The following is a 20,196-nucleotide window of genomic DNA, read 5'->3' as shown; positions in this document are numbered from 1 at the left end:
ACTGAATTTGGTTGTCGGAAAATAAAATTGATGATTATTTAAATAAAATAGTTTTCATTTTTAAAAGATTGTTTGCCTTTTAAGAATAACCCAATATTTAGCATATGGGTTACAAACAAACTAAAACTTACCAGTCAAAGATGGCTATTGGACAAAATAATCAATAAAGAAACAATTAAATATTTCCATCTTATTTATAAAATACATAAGGAAACCATGTGTTATGTTAACTTTTTTTAACGGAAAGTACCGATTATTCTGGCCCTCAGGAACACCTCTGAGGGGTAGAAGGTATACTGTGTTCCAATTCCCACAAATTACTTCATGCTCAAATAGACGCAGACTTCCTTTAAATAAATATTATACAGTTGTCAGACCTTTTGAAGGAACTCGTTTTCAATTAACCATTCTACCCCACCCCCCCCTCTGAAATACTGATGCTCACCTGATGAATCCTGCTGATCTGCATTTTATTCGTCTCATTTAATATTTAATAAATTCTCAGGTCAAAATATTCAGGTTTTTTAAAACTCAATTTTACGATATTTGGATCTTTATCAATAGTGGCATTTGGCCAAAGTGTACTGAGGAAAAAGTACACATCCTACTTTTACTAATTAATTATTCTGTAGTGCACTAATGTCGAATATTTTTAATAATTATATAAAAAAATTCAAAAAAGGAATCGTATTTCGGTTCAGTTTAAAGAATTAGAAAGATTTTGTGATCCTAAAACTGACTGCGGGTAGAAATATTCAAATAAATGTAGATTCAAAGAAGATTAATCTAAAAAATGCAGATCTATCTCAGCCTAGTATTTAGAGGACTTTCCTTTGATAAACACACTTTTTATACTATGTATACTACTAGCAATGTGAAAACAATTAGTTCGTTACTTCATATAAAAACTAGGCTGGGAACCCGACTCTGTCTGGAAACTAAACTTTCTATAAAAAAAGTTATTGTACTTAACCTACATAAAACATAGAATGTTAAATCCAAGCTTATAACATTCCCGTTGTTTGCAGAATTCCACAATCAAAATTTGAGGAAAATCGGTTTTTTGTGTTAAATTTGTTACATCAAGTTGAAATGTTTTGCAGAGCTATGAAAAGACAACCCATAAAAAGGACTAACATTTTTCAGAAAATGTGAAAATTACATTAATTTCAGTCGATGGATGAAAATAAACATAAATAAAAAATGTCGAGACTGGATTTTTTAAATTATCTAGATCAACACGGTCTCAACTCTATCATAGAATGTAAGTAAAATTTAATTCCTCATATATTACAAGAATTTTATTTGTCGCTTTTTTTATAAAAAAACAGGTTGACTTTAGATTTTTCTTCAATTTTATTTTTCTTCAATTTAAATTGTATCACCTCTGTTACGATCAAGTATGTATAAAAGGTTACAGACAAACATCTAAGTGTCTTGGGACCGAATTTAATGAATAATGAGAGGTCGCTAGACTACCGCTGCGCCGGTTCAAATCTTGAATCACTAATCAAATCTTGAATCACTGATCAAATCATGAATCACTGATCAAACCTTGAATCACTGGTCAAATCTTGAATAACTGATCAAATCTTGAATCACTGATCAAATCTTGAATCACTGATCAAATCTTGAATCACTGACCAAATCTTGAAAAACTGATCAAATCTTGAATCACTGATCAAATCTTGAATCACTGATCAAATCTTGGATCACTGGGCAAATCTTGAATTACTGATCAAACCTTGAATCACTGGTCAAATCTTGAATAACTGATCAAATCTTGAATCACTGATTAAATCTGGAATCACTGATCAAATCTTGAATCACTGATCAAATCTTGAATCACTGATCAAATCTTGAATCACTGATCAAATCTTAAATCACTGATCAAATCCTGAATCACTGATCAAATCTTTAATAACTGATCAAATCTGGAATCACTGATCAAATCCTGAATCACTGATTAAAGGTTAAAGATTCATGAAAACTTATAATCGGTGATTCAGGATTTGAACCGGCTGTAGGTAGTTCAGCGACCTCTTTAATTCAACGAATTGTGTCCTTGGTTGAATATGGATGCGAAAGCTGACAATCTGTATAAACTTCTTTGAAATGTACATTTGTTCCATTAATTTGATATTTCTAGATTTAGTGATCCGATTCTTGGATACAAGAAGCATTCTAAAATTATCTCAGGTACATTTGATCAGATTCTTGGATACAAGAAGTGTTCTAAAACTATCTCAGGTACATTTTATCAGTATCTTATATACAAGAAGTGTTCTAAAACTATCTCAGGTATATTTTATCAGATTCTTGGATACAAGAAGTGTTCTAGAACTATCTCATGTACATTTGATCAGATTCTTGGATACAAGAAGTGTTCTAAAACTATCTCAGGTACATTTTATCAGTATCTTGGATACAAGAAGTCATCTAAAACTATCTCAGGTACATTTTATCAGTATCTTGGATACAAGAAGTGTTCTAAAACTATCTCAGGTACATTTTATCAGATTCTTGGATAAAAGAAGTGTTCTAAAACTATCTCAGGTACATTTTATCAGTATCTTGGATACAAGAAGTGTTCTAAAACTATCTCAGGTACATTTTATCAGTATCTTGGATACAAGAAGTGCTCTTAAACTATCTCAGGTACATTTTATCAGTATCTTGGATACAAGAAGTGTTCTAAAACTATCTCAGGTACATTTGATCAGATTCTTGGATAAAAGAAGTGTTCTAAAACTATCTCAGGTACAATTTATCAGTATCTTGGATACAAGAAGTGTTCTAAAACTATCTCAGGTACATTTTATCAGTATCTTGGATACAAGAAGTGTTCTAAAACTATCTCAGGTACGTTTGAACAGATTCTTGAAGAAGTAGCATTACTTGTAAAATTATGATTTTTCATATCAAATATTTTGATTAGAAAAATAAAAACATCAGATATAGGTTTCAAATATATATTATTTGATTTGATTAGAATAGGGTAGAAATAAACTCTGCAGAATAGTTTTTTATTACCGCTCTGAAATAGTTTATTTTTAAACAAAAAGGATTTCTTCGAAAAGTATTTAATTGACCTCTCTCTAGGTGTGCAAGGATTGGAGAAGATTACTTGATACTCCTTATATCTGGAGATCACTGGCCCATAGAGAAGGATTTGTTAGGTATAGCCGTCGAAGCTACAAAAATGTATTTCATTTCATGTGGTGAACAATTTTAAAGATATGATCGCGGGTGTCACCCAACGCTGCAACATCTCCATGCTCTGTTCTTTGTTTTAGAAATACGATTTCTAAAGAGTCTTTAGTGCCATATAAACAGTTTTTTTGGCACCCTATAGTAACGTAGAACACCTCTCCAAACGTTTAGAATATATTCCTAAAAAATAATCTTAAAATGAAAACTTAAAAAAAAGTGCTATTGCAATTGCAATCGATGCTTTCAAATGGAAATATTTCATTATCATTTTAATAAAAAGTAAAAGTGACGTCACAAACTTCCAGAAGGCACTTCATGTTCGGCTTAAGTGTGGATATTTTCGTGGTAGATTATCAGACAATGATTTAAATAGTATCGTCGTGAATCAGATATGACACTTAATATAGGTTAAAGTCTCTTTAAGCTAATATTAAATCTAATAATCTCAGAGACACAGCTCAAAACTCAGCTATGTCACTTAATATAGGTTAAAGTCTCTTTAAGCTAATATTAAATCTAATAATCTCAGAGACACAGCTCAAAACTCAGCTGTGTCACTGTAATAGTATCGTCGTGAATCAGATATGACACTTAATATAGGTTAAAGTCTCTTTAAGCTAATATTAAATCTAACAATCTCAGAGACCCAGCTCAAAACTCAGCTATGTCACTGAAATTATCCCTATTGCAATAATTTGTAGTTTATTACAAAAAGAATTCATATTAACAAACATCTTTATTACAGTTGTGATTGTACAGCTGCTCCCGAGGTTCCTGACCTCAGCTGGATATCTACCAAACATGCTGGTCAGTGTACTTAACGGTTCAGAAACCGTAACATTTATGAAATTTCGAAATTAGGAACATTTTGTTTGAAATAATAAAAACCTATTTTAAAGATTTCTAATTAATTTTTATAAACTTATTGGATACAAGATTTCTTTATACTTTGACTTTAAACACAATACAGGATATTTATAGGAGTGGAGATGTATCCTGGTCTGAATATATTGGATATAAGATTTATATATACTTTAACTATAAACACAATAAAGGATATATATTAGAGTTAAGATGTATACTGGTCTGAATATATTGGATACAAGATTTCTTTATACTTTAACTTTAAACACAATACAGGATATATATAGGAGTGGAGATGTATCCTGGTCTGAATATATTGGATATAAGATTTATATATATACTTTAACTATAAACACAATAAAGGATATATATTAGAGTTAAGATGTATCCTGGTCTGAATATATTGGATACAAGGTTTATATATACATTAACTATAAACACAATAAAGGATATATATTAGAGTTGAGATGTATTCTGGTCTGAATATGTTGGATGTAAGATTTATATATACTTTAACTATAAACACAATAAAGGATATAAATTTGAGTTAACTATACACACAATAAAGGATATCTGTTGGAACCGAGATGTACCTGGTCCGAGTATGTTGGATACAGAATAAGATTAAGAAGAAATTATAGAACTGGAAACTACGAAACAAAGATACTAAACCCAACCCAGGTAATGAACCTTTATCAGAACCTGAAAGACATTTTAAGTTAACTGATATCTATTATGTCATTGTAATGCGTATTATTAAGTACGAAAAAGTTTTTGCCGGGATTTTTATTTTGATCGAAAACAAAAATAAAAAATCACAGCAAAAACTTTTTCGCACGTACGCACGATACCCATTTGAATAACATGTATAGTTGTATTCAGTTTTACTCAAATTATTTAAAAGCAGGTCTATAAAGTTACTTAATTAACCTGTTGTAGGGTGATTAAGTAACTTTATCACCCTACAATGAGAAAAATTAGGTATGAAATTTGAAATTTTAATAGCAGAGTGAAAAAGTTACTTTTTCACCCTTTTGTATAGGGCAATAAAGTCACTTAATCACCCTACAACGGGAAATATTAGGTGTGATAAAGTCCATCAAAATTGAATAAAGTATATTGCATGCTTTAGTTAATTTAAATTTAGAATAAAATTTTTAAAGTTTAGGTATTGGAAGATGAACTTGCCTGTAGTTTTGATTGTGATGGAAAACATCTAGTTGTTGGGACTAGTAAAGGACGAATACTGCTTTGGAACCTATCCTCAGGTAAAATATTATACTTAAAGAAAAAATTCAATTATTTATAAATATGTGATCATTTATTTTTTTACTTTTGTTCCTTTTTAAAATAAATTTAATTGTGTTTTTTGATGAATGGTAAATGGATTAGGAACAGAAATTACAAACTCTTCAAGAACTTTTATCAATGATGTACTATGTGTAAAATGTACATGCAAAGAAACTTTACATAAGTTTGTTTTTAATCTTCATGACAGAAACAATCTGAAGAACTGACAGACCAAAATATATTTTCAATAAAATATGAAAATAACACATACTTTTTTTTCTCTACAGAGCACGCACCTTTGATCCTTCTGTAAAAGTGAATTCAACCTAAAGTCTGATCGCGTCAACCTTGTTGCACTGGCTAGTCCTATTAAGTGTCTGCTTTATTTACCCAATGTCCGGGCGATACAGTACAAACTGGGACCGGAAAGGTTGACCCGGCTCGGAAATTTAAATGTACTACGGCTGCCCGTGAGAGGTTTTGTCCATCCCCATCACCGAATTTTAAATTTACATAAGTACACAGAGCTAACATATACAGGAGTTGAAGCTGTACAACAGACGTTTATGTTCTCAGCGAAGATCAATAAAGTTTTTCTTCGTGCGAATTGTATAATTGTTCTTCAACAGGGAATGCTTTTCTATCTCAGGTATTTACTTGAATACTAATATTAATATCTAATATACAGGGTTTTTTATCTCATGTATATACTTTAATACTAAATATTAATATCTAATATACAGGGTTTTCTATCTCATGTATATACTTCAATACTAAATATTAATATCTAATATACAGGGTTTTCTATCTCATGTATATACTTTAATACTAAATATTAATATCTAATATACAGGGTTTTCTATCTCAGGTATTTACTTGAATACTAAATATTAATATCTAATATACAGGGTTTTCTATCTCAGATATATACTTGAATACTGAATATTAATATCTAATATACAGGGTTTTCTATCTCAGGTATACTTGAATACTAAATATTGATATCTAATATACAGGGTTTTCTATCTCAGGTATTTACTTGAATACTAAATATTAATATCTAATATACAGGGTTTTCTATCTCAGGTATTTACTCTAATACTAAATATTAATATCTAATATACAGGGTTTTCTATCTCAGGTTTTCTATCTGAATACCAAGTTCTGCCCAGGTTACTCAAAGTTACTCCCACCTTTGTCCGAAATCATGATTTTAGTTATTTTTCCATTTAAGTGTCAACTTACTCAATTTAGAATTTCAAAACCAAGCTAAGAACATTCCCGTTGTTCTCGGAGTTACAATATAAAAGTGTGAGGCAAATCGGTCCAGGGGTTCCTTAGTTATGATCGGACAAACAAACAGACAATCAAAGATTACAACTTTATATTTATAAAATATATATATGTAGATTTAGATATGGCAAAACGTCGACATACATATTTACGTTTATTATCCATAGCCGGTCAAAACATAATAGTTGATTGAGAGATAAATTTTTTTATTTGTATGATTTTCCCCTTGGACTGAGCCTCATTGGATTGGTAGCTTGGTGTTTATAAAATTTGATAAATTACCACAAAACAAAAGCAAAAAACAAAAGAACCCAGATTCATGTAAATTAAACCAACCTTTCCCTTAATTGTTTCTCTAAAGGTAATGTACTAACACAATGTTGTGAACTTATTAAAAATATAGTTTTAGAATTTTCTTGTCAAACTTTTTTATCACGGGTCTAGTTGAGTGCCTGCCAAATATTATTCATATTAATGATTGACAAACTTGAAACGCTAGTTGATTAATTGATTGATTTAACGAGAATGAATATTGTAGTATATACAATATAAATTTTAACATTAACATTAAACCTTTCACTCAAAATAAAATATTTTTTTTAAAGAATTGATTGAGCTGTTTTGTTTACGACTAAGCCTTTTTTCTATCATCTTATTCTTGTCGTTTTTCTAACAACTTTTTTTTCTTCAGGATTCTTGCAGAGCATTTTGACAGTATTTATACTTTACACCTGGGGGTTACAGGATTAGGTCTCTCAGTTACTTCACAGTTCGGACAAATAGCATATGGTTACAAGGTAATTTATATGACAATTCAGGGCGCATCACACCCGCTTAAAGGGACTGTAAGCGTAATTTCAGTTGACCCTCAATGCAAAGATGGAAAATAATAGATTCTCATCAGATCAATATTGTAGTTTTTCTAGGATAAGTGTTTGATTCTGATAATTCCTTTAAGTTTTCTGCAGCAGAATGCGCTAGTCCCTTTTATCGAGAAATCACAATTGAAATTAAACAGTTTTCAAAATTATAAACATTGATATCTAATTCATACTTTTTTAAGATTTAAGATTTTAAATATATTGTTGTAACTCGGACATTACAACCTTTGCATGAAGGGTTAGTTGAATTTACGCTTACAGTCCTTTTTTATTTCTTAGCTTCAAAGCTAATTGACTAAAACAGAGAAATAAAACTTCTGCGCTTAAAGTCAACGTTTTATGCAATAAAAATTAGCTACTTATATCTTGGCGCTGATTCCTTGAAACACAAAATGTCAGCGATAATTTATCACGAAGAAACTTGGAAAACAACTTTAGAAATTCTCTTAACGTCTGCGTATTAATTATGCAAAAACTGCAGGTCCATTAGTTACACAAATACTGTAAATTCTGGAATGTTTATAAATGTTCACTTACACCTTAAAAAAGATATATCAGTAGAAAACAATTTATTAAAATTTATATGATATTAGATTATAAGGTTTAAAAGATATGAATTATTCAATATAACTTATAACATGTCTTTTTTAATTCTTTTTCTTGTAATTATTGATCCTCTGGGTAATGCATAATGGTCCTAAACGACTTTTTGGGATTACGAATTTTGTGAAGAATTTGTTAAAAATAAAACCTTATCATAATTTTCATTAAATCTTAATATTTTAGGGAGATACATGTGTTCCAGTGTTAGATATTGAGAGTGGAGTTGAAACCCAGTGGATCTTTCTAGAGGACGGATACTTTCTTGAAACTATCCTACTCAGTCATATTCAATCCTCTAAACATACGATTTTTATCAGGTTTAAACAATTTTTAGAATGTTTTAAAAATATTTGATGGTTTGGTAATTCTTTGTTCAGTGCTTACACCACTTCTGGAGAAGGAAATGTTGAATCTCGAGACGGGTTTGTTTATTCTTCCATTTCTGGAGATATTCTTTTTCAGTTCAACATTTCATCTTTAATAGGTAAACAAAATAGAAAGGGTGTCCTCAAAACATGATTTTTTGGAGGGTTCTCAGAAACGTAGACTTATAATAAAAAGATACTCCTTTTCCATCTTATCTCTCATATCTCATCTTGTGTGCGAAAAGTTATCATTTTAAATTGTGGTTTTCTATATAAGTGACTTGCGCATTCCTGTGCGCTGATTAAAATACAAATAGTGCAATGAGGCGTGTTTTCTTTATGTATAATGTTTGGCATTTCCACCGGAAGCAAATTCCGCAAATATAATTGCGAATTCAGCAAGCGCAAACATTTTCATAAATTGCGCGATGTTTGCGCGGAAACCCTGGACTAAAATTGCGCGAACAACTTTTTACTATATAGTGCAAATCTCTGCTATATTTGTTGATGCAAATAATGACTATTGTTGCATGCATTTGACATTTAACATTTGTGGCCAATTGATTCGACAATTTGCATTATTACTTAACATCCCGATTTGTGCGAAATTCGTGAAGTTTTTCTTTCGTGAGAAAGCTTTAAAAATGCGGAATTTGAGCACAACAATTTTTCCATTCCGCAGAAAACCTTGAAAATGTTGCAAATCCTGTATTTGAATTTAGATACTAGATACACGGCTAACCTACTGTTCTATGATGGAGGAATATATCTGGAGGGTCAACTCTATGGTTCAGATTACCCTCTAGAAACTGTATGGCGGGTGTGGGATACCCAGGTGTATGGTATAAACTGTATTATGATCGATAAAACATACATTTTGCAAATCATATCACACATGTGCAAGGTGTAAATTTAAAACAACACATTGCGCACTTAAAATATTTGAGAGATGGTTCATTTTTGTTTCTTTCAGGGAAATCTGCTTCTTGACTATATTTTCCAATCTGATTTTGGAATGGTTTTGACTGGAAACAATTCTGAAAATAATGAGACGAACCTTCATCTAACTGCTTCGGGTAAAATTTTATCATATTTCAAATGGTCGATAAAGAAGAAAACATGATTATCTACAATTTTATAAATCGCTAAAGGAATGGAGTCTTTGTCACAAACATAGGTTTTTGTATCGCTATATCCTTGCTCTCTGATAATGTAATCGTTTGATATTTCAAACTTTGAAAATTCTATCTAACAGGGTTCATAGCTTGAAATATTTAATGTCCACGACATTGGGTTCCAGAGATATAGGAAATTGAAAATCAGAGTTTGTGACAAAGACTCAATTCCTTTATATTTCTACAAACATAGGATGTTCAGTGTACTACTTCTTGACTTATTGTTTCGAGGAATTCCTACCTAACCTACTGTTCAGAGTATTCCTACCTAACCTAATTTTCAGGGTATTCCTACCTAACCTACTGTTCAGGGTATTCCTACCTAACCTACTGTTCAGGGTATTCCTACCTAACCTACTGTTCAGGGTATTCCTACCCAACCTACAGTTCAGGGTATTCTTACCCAACCTACTGTTCAGGGTATTCCTACCTAACCTACTGTTCAGGGTATTCCTACCTAACCTACTGTTCAGGGTATTCCTACCTAATCTACTGCTCAGGGTATTCCTACCTAACCTACTGTTCAGAGTATTCCTACCTAACCTACTGTTCAGAGTATTCCTACCTAACCTAATTTTCAGGGTATTCCTACCTAACCTACTGTTCAGGGTATTCCTACCTAACCTACAGTTCAGGGTATTCCTACCCAACCTACTGTTCAGGGTATTCCTACCTAACCTACTGTTCAGGGTATTCCTACCTAACCTACTGTTCAGAGTATTCCTACCTAACCTAATTTTCAGGGTATTCCTACCTAACCTACTGTTCAGGGTATTCCTACCTAACCTACTGTTCAGGGTATTCCTACCTAACCTACTGTTCAGAGTATTCCTACCTAACCTACTGCTCAGGGTATTCCTACCTAACCTACTGTTCAGGGTATTCCTACCTAACCTACTGTTCAGGGTATTCCTACCTAACCTACTGTTCCCTCCTGAAGAATCATCTTGTTTTCTCACAAAAAGAACATAAAGGAATCTCTCTCAACGTTTATCAGATAAAAGAATCAAAACAACAAGAGGTAGAAATATTAACTTGATGTATTAAGTTTGATTTCTGAAGATTAAAGACCTAGGCTCAGGACAACTTTGAATTTTGATGTCTTTAATTTTCAACCAGCTGGAGATATTTATTAAATAATTCAAATATTTTAGAACATCGATAGACTTGATTTCCTTCTCAATAGAAACTGAAGCAATTGCTTCGCAATTTTTAACTAAATAAACTATTTTCTAGCCAAATCCATCTCCTGGTTGTCTATCTGTATCCAGACTCTGGAGATCTATGCAGTATATAGAGAACTCATCAATATTTGGAGAAAACCTTCCTTGTATCCAGGTATATATATTCATTGGATTCATGTCTAAATAAAATATGATATTTGTATAAATTTGTATAAAATTGTATCCAGGTATTTATGTTCATTAGATATTACAGAGTCAAGATCAACATTTGGGATACATCGGTTAAGGGGTTCATACAAACAAACAGATGACAGACACCCCAATCATACTATTAACAAATATAGATGTATGAATAAAAATTCCTATGATTATGCTTTACAGAAGTAGTGTGAACCCAGCGCTGCCTAGGTTACTATAAATTACTCATGCCGTTTATCGGCACAAAGTCGATTTAGAATCTCAAAATCAAAATAAGAACATTCCCGTGGTTCTCCCGAGTTCCCAAATCAAAATTTAAGGAAAATCGGTCCAGGGGTCCCTGAGTTATGATATGAAACAAACAGACAAACAGAGATTGCAACTTTATATTTATAGAAGAATGTATATTTATATATGCTTAGTAGATTACATACATAGTGCATGGTTCGCATGCAATTCTGCTGGAAACCATGTTTTTAGTTTCAAAAGCTAAAGAAAAAAACTTAGCCTATAATCTTTTAATCTTTCCCCCTGATTTATAAAGGTTCCTGAATCCGATACAGTTCTCTCCATGAGCAGTAACTATAGAGGTCTTGTTATACGTGATCTGTATACCGGAGTAAAGCTTGCTCAGATACCAGCACAGGTTTATATATCATTGGTACCAATTATACATCCTTTATATTCTATGCATCTGGTTCGAATAATTTTTGTTTAAAGAAAAGATCTAAGAATTTATTTTAAAAAAATTCATCAAACATAAACATTGTTATTTATCAATAGTATTGTTGTTGTTGATTTTGAACCTAGTATTTGAAAATGCATGATTATTCTAAGGTACAGGGTGTCGCCTATCATATTATACTATTAACGGGCTTGTTTTTTGGACGACGATATTCTATATAGATGCGCTTCCTAAGTTTTTTAAATATCTATCTATCTCGAGATAGATTTGCTTTGGTACAATCGTACAAAGTCACTGTCAACAACATAGCGGCGGAATTTATATTTACTATTCAACAAAGACTAAAGAGCTTTGATAAACTATATGTTCATTAAATATTCACATGTTAAAGTTAGTGAGAGGGTTCCATTGATCGAGCGACTTTTTGCTAACGAAGTTCCAAGGGTTAAACTCCCCTGTAAGGCAACCATGTTTAACATGAGAAAAAAATATATCTCACATGGATCCTTAGAAAATCGCATTAAAATAGCCTAATATGATAGGGGACACCCTGTATGTATTCTAAAGATACGGGGAATAGGGTTTGTGAATATTGCACTGCGGAGTATTTTGAATGCACTCCATATATTTAACACAATCCCTATCCTCCTTACCTTAAGTATACAGTGGTCGGCGTTTATTTAAATACAATGAAGACGATTTTTAAAAATTAAGTTTTGATTTAAAACAAGCTTTTTTCAAATTCCAAGTTTACTATGTTGTAAACAAAACAGAAGCTAGGTTACTTTACAACTTCTCTTTGTTATCATGTTCATGTGTATCCATGCTGTTTAGCTTCGTAGTAATCAAAATTGAAATCGAAAGTCGTCATCATTGTATTGATATAAACGACTGTACATACATTGATTAATTTCAGGGTAAATATTCCCGTGTTTGGGCCAGAGAAGGGATGGTCCTGCTTCTCAATGGAGGTCCTCTGGGTCCAGCTCAACTTTTATATTTTGGATGAAAGATTATCATTAATCAAATAAATTTTTTTTAATTGCTGTAGAAAAATATAAAACCCTAAATGTTTCAATCCAAAAAATCCATTTTTCTTTGCCTAAATCGTTTGTTTTAAAAGCGTACTATATTAAGTAAAAAATATACACCATTTAAAAAAATTCAAATTTGTCGTATTTTAGAATAGATTAAAAAATCTACATGTTTATTCTGTAAACTCTGAATTTGAGCTTATAAATATTTTTGAAAGCATTTATAACAATGAATTAAAGAGATTTTAAATTTGAAATGTCTTATTTTATGTTCTGTTTCTAGTGTAATATATAAGAGGGTGAATTATTATGTCCTCTGGTTAAATCTGTTAAGATAATAAATGAAATATTGTGCATATGCAGTGTATAGTGTATAGTAAACGTATATGGTTCGCCATTACAGTTTTCTCTTCTACTGATACACGACCTGATAGTATATGTACTACTGGTAAACCAGTAGTACATATACCAGTAGTACATATACTGGGAGTACATATACCAGGAGTACATATACCAGGAGTACATATACCAGGAGTACATATACCAGTAGTACATATACAGGAAGTACATATACTAGGAGTACATATACCAGGAGTATATATACCAGTAGTACATATACCAGGAGTATATATAACAGTAGTACATACACCAGTAGTATATATACCAGTAGTACATATACCAGGAGTATATATGCCAGTAGTACATATACCAGGAGTACATATACCAGGAGTACATATACCAGAAGTACATATACAGGAAGTACATATACTAGGAGTACATATACCAGGAGTACATATACCAGTAGTACATATACCAGGAGTACATATACCAGTAGTACATATACCAGGAGTACATATACCAGGAGTACATATACCAGTAGTACATATACAGGGAGAACATATATCAGGAGTACATATACCAGAAGTACATATACCAGGAGTAAATATACCAGTAGTACATATACAGGGAGTACATGTACAGGGAGTACATATACCAGTAAAACAGGAAGCCCATATACCAGGAGTACAGGAGTACATATACCAGGAGTACATATACAGGGAGTACATATACCAGGAGTACATATACAGGGAGTACATGTACAGGGAGTACATATACCAGTAAAACAGGAAGCCCATATACCAGGAGTACAGGAATACATATACCAGGAGTACAGGGAGTACATATACCAGGAGTACAGGGAGTACATATACAAGGAGTACAGAGAGTACGGTTGTGAGTACCCTTGTTAATCAAACATGGAACACTTTATCTTGAGGATTACTTGAAGTCGACAGTCCCTAATAGAAAGGAACAATTTTCCTTTGATCGAAGGAATCAATTAACTAAAGTTTAATCTAATCAGTTTTCATTCTAATTTTCTGATTTTATGCAGTTAGAGAATTCGGTTTATTTGGTGCTTTGACTATAGATAATAGATATCCCTGATACATAGATAACTTCATAGTTTTTAGACCTCTAGACAAATAGATCGAGGTGAAGGTAATTAATGGATTCAAAATTAAGGATTAGTCAGATAATATTTTAATTAAAACGAACATTAATCTGATAACTAAGTGATTTAGATTTACCCTTTCTGTTCCATTGCTTTTGTTAATGCGGAAAGCAAAGATAAATTATTTTTCAAATTTAGAAATCTAAAACTAGAATTAATTTTACTTCTCTTCGATGCAGTCATTGAAATATCTTTACTGGATTATTCATCAATGTTTCCAGGACCATATCTAAAATATTTACTGGATTAATCATCAATGTTTCCAGGACCATATCTGAAATATTTATTGGATTAATCATCAATGTTTCCAGGACCATATCTGAAATATTTACTGGATTAATCATCAATGTTTCCAGGACCATATCTAAAATATTTACTGGATTAATCATCAATGTTTCCAGGACCATATCTAAAATATTTACTGGATTAATCATCAATGTTTCCAGGAACATACCTAAAATATTTACTGGATTAATCATCAATGTTTCCAGGACCATATCTAAAATATTTACTGGATTAATCATCAATGTTTCCAGGAACATACCTAAAATATTTACTGGATTAATCATTAATGTTTCCAGGACCATATCTAAAATATTTACTCAACATCGAGTACAATGTACTTTGCAGGTCAAACTAAAGTTATTTGCGCGTAAAGATTAAGATCTTGTATATTTTCAATCACAACTTTTCTTAATATTGAATAGCTATCAGCTGTATGAACTAGCTCTAAACTGTATGGACTAGTTCTCCGCTGTATGGAGTGATATGGACTAGCTCTCAGCTGTACAGACTAATTCTCAGCAGCTGATGGACTAGTTTTTAGCTGTTTGACTAATTCTCATCTGTTTGGACTAATTTTAAGCTGTTTGGACTAGTTCTCATCTGTATTGACTAGTTCTCTCTTTATTGACTAGTGTTTACCTGTATGGACTAATTATGGGGATAGTTTTTATTTCTCATTTGGGCTTGTTTTTAGTTCTAGTTTCTAGCTGTATATGGACTAGTTCTTAGTTCTAGTTCTCAGCTGTATATGAGCTAGTTCTTAGCTCTAGTTCATCAGCTGTATGGACTACTTCTTAGTTCTAGTTCTCAGTTGCATATTGTATATGGACTAGTTCTAATTCTTAACTATATATGGAGTAGTTCTAGTTTTAGTTCTTAGTTGTATATGGACTAGTTTTTAGTTCTAGTACTTAGCTGTTTATGAAATAGTTCTTAGTTCTCAAGTGTACTGTCTATGGACTCGTTTTTAGTTCAAGTTCATAGCTCTAGTTCTTAGCTGTTTATGGAATAGTTTTTAGTTCTCAAGTGTACTGTCTATGGACTAGTTTTTTGTTCTAGTTCTCAGCTGTTTATGAAATAGTTCTTAGTTCTCAAGTGTACTGTCTATGGACTCGTTTTTAGTTCAAGTTCTTAGCTCTAGTTCTTAGCTGTTTATGGAATAGTTCTTAGTTCTCAAGTGAACTGTCTATGGACTAGTTTTTAGTTCAAGTTCTTAGCTCTAGTTCTTAGCTGTTTATGGAATAGTTATTAGTTCTCAAGTGTACTGTCTATGGACTAGTTTTTAGTTCAAGTTCTTAGCTCTAGTTCTTAGCTGTTTAAGAAATAGTTCTTAGTTCTCAAGTGTACTGTCTATGGACTAGTTTTAGTTCTAGTTCTTAACTCTAGTTCCTAGCTGTTTATGGAATAGTTCTTAGTTCTCAAGTGTACTGTCTATGGACTAGTTCTAGTTCTCATGTTACTAAAGGCTCGTATTTGTAGGAGAACCTTGTATCTGTGAGATATTGTTGTATAAGGGGTTGGACTAGGGGTGGACGGGGGTCAAAACAAATTACAGGATATCTCTAGACAAACCTCAGGCAAAATTCTCGCAGATTTTCAGGGATACATTTCTCAGGAGGGTTGTATTGAACGCTCTAAGATGGGGCTAAAATCAACCTTTTTGAGGCGCTGTCGCCGCATTTTCAGACGTTATCTACATTATTAAATGGGAAATCGTGAAAAAATTTTTTGTTGGAATTGTATCATATTGTTTCCCCTGAACAGTCCCTTAAACAACCCTGGAGTAATAAAAGATCTCGTAAAGATTGATCTCGATCAATATAAATGTTTAAATATTTGTTTAATTGAATAAAATTACGGTGTGCCTAGCCTCGAGACAATATATATAACTATTTGATGTGTGTTTTTAAGGATGTTTATTTAATATTCCAAAAATTGTAAATAAGTTGAACAAATGAGATTTTACCTTAAAAAACTGCGCATTCTACATAGTAAAAAAGCCATGCTGAATTTTGTGAAGAAAGGTCTTTGCTTGAAAATGCAAATGCAAAAAAAGGATGCATATGAAAACATTTCGGAAATATTAAATACTTCCTGAATGACCACGATCAAATGATATATATTATTTGTAAGGAAACTTTTCTATCCAAATGAGGAAAAAAGATAAAAAATATTAAAAGTACTTGCAGCAAATACCTGATAAAGATGAATTAAGCCGCAATCATTAGTATATCAAAAGGGCGGATTCTTATTAATAAGATTAATGAAGGAACTTTTTGCTATGGGAGGAGCACCCCCCCCCGACCTCTCTTCAATACAGGGCAGAGATTAAATTTTCAACAATGCCACTCATTTGTTATACGCCATCTTTACATTACAGGGTGTCTAGTATCTAGTAGATAGCATTATACATCCAGGGATACATGGCATCTAGTAGTTAGCAGTATATATCCAGGGATACAGGGTATCTAGTAGATAGCAGTATACATCCAGGGATACAGGGTATCTAGTAGATAGCAGTATACATCCAGGGATACAGGGTATACATCCAGGGATACAGGGTATCTAGTAGATAGTGGATAGTAGTATACATCCAGGGACATACAAGGTGTCTAGTAGATAATAGATAGTAGAATACATCCAGGGATACAGGGTGTCTAGTAGATAGCAGTATACATCCAGGGATACAGGGTATCTAGTAGATAGCAGTATACATCCAGGGATACAGGGTATCTAGTAGATTGTGGATAGTAGTATACATCCAGGGACATACAGGGTGTCTAGTAGATAATAGATAGTAGAATACATCCAGGGATACAGGGTGTCTAGTAGACATGCAGTAGATAACAGTGTATATCTATAGATTCAGAGTGTCTAGTGTCTAATAGTAGATTGTAGTTTACATCCAGGGATACAGAGTATTTTGTAGATAGTATACATCCAGGGATACAGAGTATTTTGTAGGTAGTATACATCCAGGGATACAGAGTATTTTGTAGGTAGTATACATCCAGGGATACAGAGTATTTTGTAGGTAGTATACATCCAGGTATACAGAGTATTTTGTAGGTAGTATACATCCAGGTAAACAGAGTATTTTGTAGGTAGTATACAAGGAAAGATATTAAGTAAATTGGAGCAGGGTAAAAGAAGAGAAGGAAAATGGAAGAAATCAGGTCAATACAAGAAGAGAAAGAAAGTGAAACTGGGTAATAACAGAAAAGTCTGGAAGTAGAAGAGAGGAGGTTGATAAAAGAAATGATGGGAAGTAGAAGAGAGCAGGTTAATAAAAGGAAAGATGGGAAGAAATAGGACACAGGTTAATACAAAAAAATCGGAAGTAAAAGGAAGAAGGTTAATAAAAGAAAAGATGGGATGTAAAAGGGAGCAGGATAATAAAAGAAAATATGGGATGTATAGAAGGAATCAGTGTAATACAAGAAAAGATGGAAATTAGAAGAGAGCAGGGTAATAAAAGAAAAGATGGGAATAGGAAGGGGAGAGGGGTAACTAAAGATAAGATGGGAATAGGAAGGGGAGAAGGGTAACTAAAGATAAGATAGGAATAGGAAGGGGAGAGGGGAAACTAAAGATATGATAGGAAAGGGAAGGGGAAAGGGGTAACTAAAGATAAGATGGGAATAGGAAGGAAAGAGAGGTAACTAAAGAATATATGGGAATAGGAAGGGGAGAGGGTTAACTAAAGATAAGATGGGAATAGGAAGGAAAGAGAGGTAACTAAAGAATAGATGGGAATAGGAAGGTATGTGGCGTTTAAGGAATTTGTATGTGCGTATAGCGCATAATTAAGTTTCCTACAGTGTTGCAGAAGCCTGGATGACCTGGAAGATGTTAGGGCGGATCCAATAATTTCTTCAACTTAAATTTTCAGAATTAGAATTTACGATTCAGCAGCTAATGAAATTCCTTAATTTACAATTTTCACATTCTAACGTTTTTGGAATATTCAGCAGAGAAGGGAAGAATTGTAAAGAAACAAGTTCTTTTGTGAGATATTGCTTTTCTTTGGATTCCGCTTAGTTTACATATTTTTAGTTCTTTATAGTTGATTGTTGAAATGTTTTAAATGGTTAAGATGAAGGTATGTTTTATTTATGTTTTATGTGATCTAAATTAACTTTAAACTACATTTAATGGTTTTTAGGGTTACAAAGTTGGTTGGAGACCCAGTTTAACATTCATTGACATTTGAAAAATCGATTTACTAAGTTGAATTTGATTTCGGTGCTTCAACAAAGTTTGTTGGTTGAATATTTGACATTTTTAACTTATCTTTTTTCTAAAATAACAAATCTAAAAAATCCTACGACTGGTCTGTTGTTCACTTGTTGATGAACATTACCTCTGTCATGGGAACAGTTTACTAGAATTTAGAACTAACTGCCTTTAGCAGAGTACTGTCCACCCCGCCCTATTCCCAGTATATACAGGATAATCATATGTAATTATAACAACCCAAGATGGGTGGTTGAAGGGAGGATAGGAATCCACTAATAGCGTAGCAAAGAGAGTAGGGAGATTGAGGAGGATGTGGAGGTGGAGGTGGAGGAGATGGAGATGGAGATTGAGGAGAAGTAGGAGGAGGAGGAGTAAAAGGAGTAGAAGGAGGAGGAAAAGGAGTAGAAGGAGGAGTAGGATGAGAAGGAGCAGGGGAAAAATCAGGGGATGAAAAATTTAGGGGGGGGGGGGTAGAATGGGTTGGAGTAACAGATCAATGAAAAGTTGAGAATTTTTAATCAAAATTGTTAATTTTCAACATTTCCTTTCCTTACACTCACCATGCCAAATTTTGAACTTGAGAAATCATCGCAAAACGAAGCAAAAACGATCAAAAATATTGCAAAGTTTTATAAAGATTTAAAGTAGAATACATACAATTCCAACTATTATATATATTATAAATCATAATATGCAGCTTAGTGCAGTAGTCACGCTATTTAACATTTTACAGCTATGTGAACATTTAGCTGAAATGAAAAAGTAAAATATTATTAACAAGTTTTTTTTTAAAACTTAATATACAAATGTACACTCCATAGAATCAAGTTATATATTGCATGATGGTGAGAATTTGATATTTCAAGATCTTCTGTCGGCAAAAAAAGTTTTTATTTCCCAAAGTTCCATCATAAAGTTCTATTTAACTGAATACTTCATATTTAAATCAAATATTCTTTAAATATGATATGATACTACAGAAACTAGGCAGATGGAGAAGGTAAAAAAAACTTCACTGGTATGATTTTGTGACCTCGTAGCTCCTCTAGTTATGATTTTAAGCACATGTATGAAAAAGGCTAATTTATTAAGATATATTTAATCTGACTGTGATAAAATTAAGATTTTATATTTTTAATCGTTGAATTAAGTCTAGCTGCAAATTAAGATATGATAAAATATATTTAATCGAACTGGGAATTAAGATAGGATATATTAAATCTGTAGCTGCAAATTCATATATGATATTATTTGATATTAAGTCTAATTGTGAATTAAATAAAAAAAGGTTATAGTTAATCAAGTAATGACTTAAGACAGGACATTGTTAATCTGGCTGTGAATTAAGATATGATATATTTAATTTAACTGTGA

General features: G+C 32.3%; 1 protein-coding gene across 1 annotated transcript; it reads left to right on the top strand.

Annotated features, from left to right (window-relative positions):
• The first annotated feature begins 1,174 nt into the window (after positions 1–1,174).
• Positions 1,175–12,797, top strand: LOC111718132 (uncharacterized). Its single transcript, XM_023493643.1, has 16 exons — positions 1,175–1,264; positions 2,150–2,199; positions 3,103–3,179; positions 3,959–4,020; positions 4,646–4,758; positions 5,246–5,345; positions 5,908–6,016; positions 7,352–7,457; positions 8,328–8,461; positions 8,522–8,628; positions 9,232–9,344; positions 9,483–9,585; positions 10,590–10,705; positions 10,921–11,022; positions 11,611–11,712; positions 12,668–12,797. Exons 1-16 carry the CDS (start codon positions 1,204–1,206, stop codon positions 12,758–12,760), a joined length of 1,548 nt encoding a protein of 515 aa, XP_023349411.1. The 5' UTR covers positions 1,175–1,203; the 3' UTR covers positions 12,761–12,797.
• The last annotated feature ends 7,399 nt before the right edge of the window (positions 12,798–20,196 follow it).

This window comes from Eurytemora carolleeae, unplaced genomic scaffold, assembly GCF_000591075.1.
Source record: "Eurytemora carolleeae unplaced genomic scaffold, Eaff_2.0 scaffold13, whole genome shotgun sequence".
NCBI classification, from domain to species: Eukaryota; Metazoa; Arthropoda; class Copepoda; order Calanoida; family Temoridae; genus Eurytemora; species Eurytemora carolleeae.
This window is presented reverse-complemented; position numbering and strand designations above follow the sequence as displayed.

Coding starts and splice junctions, on each gene's coding strand:
- LOC111718132 (XM_023493643.1), top strand. CDS start 1,204: ATGTCGAGACTGGATTTTTTAAATTATCTAGATCAACACGGTCTCAAC. Junction 2,200..3,102: donor GCATTCTAAAATTATCTCAG/GTACATTTGATC, acceptor ACCTCTCTCTAG/GTGTGCAAGGATTGGAGAAG. Junction 4,021..4,645: donor GATATCTACCAAACATGCTG/GTCAGTGTACTT, acceptor CACACAATAAAG/GATATCTGTTGGAACCGAGA.